This window comes from Acanthisitta chloris, unplaced genomic scaffold (genome assembly GCF_000695815.1).
Source record: "Acanthisitta chloris isolate BGI_N310 unplaced genomic scaffold, ASM69581v1 scaffold15786, whole genome shotgun sequence".
Lineage (NCBI taxonomy): Eukaryota > Metazoa > Chordata > Aves > Passeriformes > Acanthisittidae > Acanthisitta > Acanthisitta chloris.
The window spans coordinates 19,737-26,957 of NW_008679889.1; the positions used below are offsets into that span (position 1 = coordinate 19,737).

The 7,221-nt window shown below is 37.7% G+C and overlaps 1 protein-coding gene across 1 annotated transcript in view; it reads left to right on the top strand.

Annotated features, from left to right (window-relative positions):
* DYTN (dystrotelin) overlaps nt 1-7,221 on the top strand; it is an 18,276-nt gene that overhangs the window by 5,029 nt on the left and 6,026 nt on the right. Inside the window, exons 4-9 of the mRNA XM_009077513.1 lie at nt 1,137-1,222; nt 2,066-2,154; nt 2,819-2,890; nt 3,237-3,400; nt 4,133-4,244; nt 5,535-5,680. Coding sequence (XP_009075761.1) covers nt 1,137-1,222; nt 2,066-2,154; nt 2,819-2,890; nt 3,237-3,400; nt 4,133-4,244; nt 5,535-5,680 — 669 coding nt within the window. The remainder of the gene's footprint in view (nt 1-1,136; nt 1,223-2,065; nt 2,155-2,818; nt 2,891-3,236; nt 3,401-4,132; nt 4,245-5,534; nt 5,681-7,221) is intronic.

Consider the following 7,221-nt stretch of genomic DNA (forward strand, 5'->3'; position numbering starts at 1 on the left):
ACTATGTTAGTCTTTTATTCTGGATTCTTAGGACTATGTAATTTTCTTTTTGCTGTGATTTCTTCTAAAAAATATTCACAGGCTTCTTGACATGTGTATTGGATAGAAAAGAAGATTCTTACCATTTTCTTTGAATCATGTTTTCTCTGTCGGGTGCTATTCTCTGCTATTAACATTGAAAAGTATTTCCTAAGAGGAGCACATAAGAATTTTCCATGTTTATATGGTAGTTTACTAAATAAGCTTACATAAACATCTTAAAGAGTTTTAATTGTATACTTTAGCTTCAGTCTTGGACTTTTTTTCCTGTGAAAGTTCTGGAGAAACTAAATATACAAATTCAAAATCTAGAAATTTTTGACCAACAATTTCTCATGCAGCTCAGACTTTAGAGACTATATTGCAGCTTTCTGCAGTATGGGCTTATCTAAAGACTCCTGAAGACAATTTTATGTCGTGATATTCTGAAGTGCAATACAGCTTTGCAAAAGTGATATCTTAAATATAGAATTCCAGGATTTCTTATTTGTGGTTTCCAATTCATGTCTGCATGTCTTCACAAAAAAAGAATTGTTTTTTCATTAGGTGCCTATGTCACAAAGTTGGGTTCTAAATTAATCTACACTATTTAATTATGTAACAGTCAAAGCTAAAGTCCTGCTCCTGCATCTATTCTTTCAATTAAACTGACTTGTAGTGAAATTAAATGGAATCAGCCCAAGAAACACTCAGTGCAGGTCTGGGGCCATAGTGAAGCTGCCTGATGATATAATACAAAAACTAGATTGTATCCTATATTCACTTCCATATTTGGGAAGGCTTTCCACAAATGAAGAGCAGAATTATTTTAGGACATGGATTGTAAATGTAAAATGATAATTTACTTGGAATGTGAGGTCTATGAAGTAGACATTGTCTATTTGTTTTATGATTGCATGGTATCTTGGAACGTTAAACTCTGCAGGTACGTTCAGAGACAAAGGATTCTAGACATAACGTATCACTGAAATGTGACATCTGTTATATTGATATATATAAAAGGATATGAGTTTTGAAGTTGTCTTCCAACATAGCAGTATGTTAGTCATTAGAAGTTTCAATTTTTACGTTCTCGGTAACTTATTTTATTTTCCTAGATCTGGAACAGGGTATGTCAAAGCTAGATCTGCTGCAGTTGCCCTAATTGCCCTTTCAGGAGACACTCTACTGGCTAAATACAGAGGTGGGAAATGTATTATTTTATACACTGCCTGAAATACTGAACATTGAGAAAAATCTCCATTACATTTTTTTTTTGCTTTAAAAGACAATACAGTTCTGCCATGCAAAGATTAAATTATCTTGACTCCTTAGTTGTAGAGAAAGGCTGATGGAGAATAATACTTTTCCATCAATATCTGTAGCCATCTTTGCATAAGGAGTCTCAGAACAGGTCATAGTAAAGTTTAAGATAAGTAGAGCTTAAAAGTGAAGGCCAAGTTCTATTTGCCTAGCAGAAAAGAATAGAAAACCCCTGGTTTTAAATGTCATTGAATTAGAAAACAATTTTATTATTTGATCCATCAAACGTTTAGACATTAGACAAAAATGCTGAAAGAAGTAAGTATAACAGATCAAGGTAGCCCAGTGCAATGTGCAGCACAAAGATTTCTGCCTGAATTAAATGGTCAAAATGGAGAACAAACGGACCACAACTGGAATATTGACCTTATGCTCTCCCACTGCATACTGTGTATTTCCTTCCAAATTACAATTTAAATAGGAAATTTCTTGTGTAAACATATTTAAATATTTTTCTTAATGCCATGAGAGTGAACTCATTGCTTCCTTTCAACTTACCTGACTATGCCAGCAATAAGGTATTGCCATAAATTCCTTGCTTACCTTCTCTTTGCATTGCTGTAGGAAGAAAGTATTGTCACAGCAGTCACTGAGAGCCTGTTAAGTAGATAATAAAGTGGAACTTTCTTGAGGAGTTTATTTGGTAGGTTGCAATCACCATAGCAGCTTGAAGACACTTTGGGCTATGCCAGCATTCCAGTTTTGTTCCTCTTGTCATTTTCAGCTTTCTTCCGGTTTTATGCTGTCCTTCGTGAGAAAATGGCCTTGATTACCCGTAGTGCCCTGAGAAGCCTACTAACAGACTTAAATCAGGTAATGCCAATGCAATACAGTTACACAACAGGTTTTGTAGGAGTGTACTATTCTATGAGAAAAAACATATGTTATCGATACATTTTATGTCTGATTGTGGCGGGGGAGCTGAATTCAATAGGACACTCTGTGGACATAGCTACCATGCAAAGTAGGTAAAGGAATCAAATTCTGTCCCTTTTCTTAATCAGAGTAACCACTTGCCTCTGCACATTCATGTTGCCTGAGCTTACAGGTCCTGGGTGGCTCAGGTGGCGCAGTCCTAAAGCAACTCCAAACTTCAGATGTCTGTACTCACTCAAATATCTCGCAGTTGCAGGAAGATGCCTTGGCATACAGGTATTTCCAGCTGAACTGGTGCTGAAAATGTGATCTGAAAGTGACCCCTGAGGTTCAAACCCATTGTCCTTCAGTATTACAGCGTGGCAACACAGTATGTTGATCCATTTCAGTAAGTGAGTTTGAAACAAATCATTCTGACACATACTGAACAATGGAACTGCATATTGATGGCATTAATATGAATGGGTTTTCTTCATAATGGTATGTAAAATGGCATTTCTATAGATGCTTTACCATCTGTGTCCTGCCACCATCTCAGCAGAGCATGATGGGAACATCTGGTTTTTATTGAGGTGTTTCAGAGGCTTTTTTCTTAATGCAGATCCCAGCCATTGTGGGAGAAAGCTGCACTCAGTCTTCTGTGGAAATTGCTGCTCATGACTGTTTCCATGGAGTGAGTAAAAGTCTGATGTCCTGGGAAATAGTTTTGAATGTTTCTGATTGATTAAAACTATAAGCGTATCACCACATAACATGCACAAGTATCTACTTTTAAGGGGCAGGGCTGATCATCAGTCTCACAATATAGGAGGATTTATATCTATAGAAGAGATGCCCAGTAAGATACTCCTGAAGACTCTTGCATTTATTCCAAAACCTTTGGAACCATGTAACATTTTACATGAATGGAAAATCTATCCTAGCAAAGTCTAACGTCAGAGCTTTTATTAGGAATTGTAGATGAGACACCAGTTCTTTTCAAGTGAATGTATGAACCTGAGACATGTATTTTTTTCTAGGTTCTGAATTCAGCTATTGATGAAGAAAAATTCCTGTCTTGGCTGAGATCAGAACCTGCTGTTCTCTTGTGGCTCCCTACATGTTACAGATTATCAGCTACAGAAATGGTTTCTCACCAAGCTAGATGTAGAGTCTGCAAAGTTTTTCCCATTACAGGCCTCAGGTGCGTCAGTGGTCTTTAGCATCCACATAAATAGTTCTTACCATTGTTTGCATAACTTACAGGCTATAACTGATGTATTAAGCAGCAAATTTTTGACATAATCTAATTTAGGCAGTAACAGAGGGGAACAGAGAACCATCACAGACTAGTGCTCAAGCATCCTGCTTCTCTTTAGCTCACTAGCACAGACTTGATTATGAAAAATTCCTGAAGGTAAACTTGCAGTTCAGAGGTAAAGCCAATTAAACCTGTATATCTCATTTCTTAGTTCTTTGTCCTGTAGCCAGTTGTATTAACTGGGTAGTTAACTTACCCATCTTAGCATCATGTTCATCTAAGTAATGGTATAAAATGGTATCGTGGTATAAAAAGAACACTATCCATTACCTTCTGAACAGAATGCTCAGAAAAGCATTTTACTGTTATTCTCTACTTATTAATAGTAAGTTTGCAGATTTAGTTTCTTGCATTCTTAGTTTTTTGCTTGCAAATCCTATGTCAATCATGTAGTAATATTATAGTCCCATGAGAGCAGCAAATAGAGATAAGCTGGTAACTGGACACAATAACTTACATTCAGAGAATGGTAAGGAAAATTATTATTTTAACAAAGGTGCTAGTCTGCATTTCAGGTCCAGGGATCTGGATTTCCAGTAATCAAGCTCATTTACTCATTTACACCAACTTCTTACTTGTGGGGAAGTAATACAATCCTTTTGTTTTCCCTCGCAGGTATCGCTGTTTGAAGTGCCTCAATTTTGACCTTTGCCAAGTCTGCTTTTTCACTGGTCGTCTCTGCAAACCACATAAGAGATCACATCCTGTTGTGGAACACTGTGTACAGGTAGAGTCCCATTGTACTGATTCATTTCCTTGTTCAGGTTCTTCATGTAGGCAGGTAGGCAGTAGATTCTTGAACTGCATTCATTGTAAAATTATGTGTGTATTAGCCATAATGGCCACGACATGTTAGCATTGTTAATCTGGGAACAGTGAGACAGGAAAAGGAAAAATGGGGGCTTCTAACTTTAGAATGAGTGTTTTGTTCCATAATAACTGAATAGAGTCATGAAATATCCTAGTGCAAGTCCTCTTCTCAAGGAATTTTATGGCAAGTTTGCTGTTTGCAGATAATCCTTAAAGCTTAAATAAGCACTTCATAAAGTTTCCCTAGAAAGCTATACTTAATGGTCTCCTTCCCAAAATCCTGCAGTTACTGTGAAACATGTAACTCTAACCCTGTAAATATTACCGTATGAACCAAATACTACAATACAGGCTAATATCTATACCAAAATAAAAGCTACTCACTATGACAGATACCATTTTTATATCCATTGTGTGGGACATAAAAGAATGAGTAGCAAGCCACTATCCCCATACCTTCCACTCTTAGCAGATGTTGTCCTCATCTGGGTAAGTTTTAACGTTGTCTTTATTAGGGACTGAGCTTCTGAGGAGGGATTTGAAATACCAGCACAGTTTTTCCTTACCGTGCTGACACCTTGTGGTAATGCTACTACCACGTTGAGAAATCTTAGGAGGCATGTGGTATGTTTTCTTTGTTTTCCTGTTCAGTCTGTCAGTGCTCATCCTATGTTCTGCAGCAGTCACTTCCTGGGGTGGAATTGGTTTGTGACCTCCTATAATACAGCTACTGAGCATAGTTGTTGTACCTGAGCCTGACACTGCTGTGACAAATGGATGTGTATTTTACTGTATTGTGCAAGGGGAGATGTGAGCCACATAAAACTCTATCTATGAATGCTTCATACAAGCATAAGATTACTTCTTCCCATTCATCAAGACGCAACTTAAATACTAGTTGGTTAGAATTATTGTTGTTTAGTCATTGTAACTGCCAAAATCCTGCATTAGGTGTTTCCAGGCTGCCTGAATTTGGCCCAGGCAAAGTGTTTTGCTTGCTTGAAAGAATCAGAGCTGATCTTGCCTGTCATCCTGCAGCACCTCAGGTCCCCTTCTAGGGCTCAGATCATAGCCATGGGCCTCTTCAGTTGTTGAACAGGTGGACCTTTGCTTTCTTATGTCTTGTCTTTTCCTTGGAGTGTGTGTACTTCTGGGCAGTACCTGTTTGAAAATTCACTCCCTTCTTTATTATTGCTCATTCCAATAGATGTCAGCAAAGGCGAATGCAAAGCACTTTCTCCTCACCATCAGGAACAACCTGTTTCAAGAGTGTTGCAGAAGAAAGGAGGCTCAGAAAGGAAAGGTTCTAGAGACAGAGGAGGAGGGGCACTTCCCTACTCACAGAAATACTTTGTGAGTTTCAGTTTCCAACGGGTTTATAGTCTCTGAATGTCAGGCTGTGGAATATTGCTTGATTATGTCCTTTGAGTTTGCTATGACAGACACCATGTCATGATTTTACTGTTAAAAGGGAAAAAAGAACAGGGAAATTGCTACACATTGTTCTGAAGCTTAACCATGATTGCCATGCTGAGAACCTAATGACCAGTTGTCTTATAAAATATAACATGCTTGTGTCGTCCTTCCCTTTCTCCTTATGTTGTCTCTTTCTCTCTGCCATTTTTTGTGCTCAATCTAGGGTTGCAAACATTCAGTACCTGTCACAACTGCATAGGTTTCTAAGCACCTCATCTGTGACAAATTCACTGGAAATTAACTGAATACTTTCCACATGTGACCCAGAGTGTGTTCACTGACAGTCATTCTACTCAAGTCCCACTGACTTGCAGACCTGTGGGATTACTCACAATAGTGAGTAGCTGATCTCACCATTCCAGTTCTTTCAGATCAGTTGTTTTGTGTGCTTTGGTTAATGTTTAGGTGCATTACTGTATTTCCACTGATCACAGTGGTTAATAATGAGCATTGGAAGTTTGTGTTGTGATTTTTCCCAAGTTTCTCCTTTCTTGCTATGAGATTTTCATAGATATTTAAGTGTAGAACCTGAAAGAAATGATTATGGGAGATAAGCACTACAAACATACAAAGGGTGAGATACCTTCCTAGCTGTATAAAGATCTAGCAACTCTCTTGCATCTCATGTGTCTTCCAAATGAGGCTTCATTGGCACTGAAATAGGGAAAAATGGTCAACCCTCTCAAAAAGAATTAATTTCACCCTTGTGCAAAGGAGGAGAAAAATCTGTTTATAAAACTGGGTTGTGCTGCTCTGCTAGGTTTCCAATTAGAAACCAATTTTTTGTATACTGTAAGACCAATGGATGATAGTTACAGTGATTCTTGCAGAGAGTATTATTTCAGTGTTTGTTTTTTAGAATGTGGTGAAATGCAAAACCTTTTTCATTGCTAATATTTCTTCCCTTGTATTCAGCAACAAAGCAATATTTCATCATTTTGAATGTCATTTAATCTTTCTGTGAGCAGTCAGGATTTCCCTGTAATTCTGTGGGGTTTTGCTTACCTAATGCTTGGGTAGCAATGAAACAAAAAAAATTTGAGGCTGCTGTTATAGATGTCACTGTGGGGCTGACAAGTATCTGGGCTTTTCCTAGCAGGACTGAACAGCAGGATACTTTGCTATCTTTTTGTAGCTGAATTTCCCAATATGTTTAGCTCTTGGCTAAAGAGAGAAAAAAAAAAAAAAGAGAAGCAGCAAATTGCACTGAGGCTAAATATGTGGAAAGAAGAACCTGTTGAGATTCTGTTGAGAGAGTGAAATTTGTTTTTAGGAATTTAATTCTTTCGGTCAAAATATGCCAGGAGGCATAGCTAAACCATACTTCTTGCTTAGTCAATAGCTGTCTGTCTACTTACAGTGCATTAGTTTTATTTTGATCTTTCTGTGTACCAAAACCGTGTAAGTCTTGATCCTTT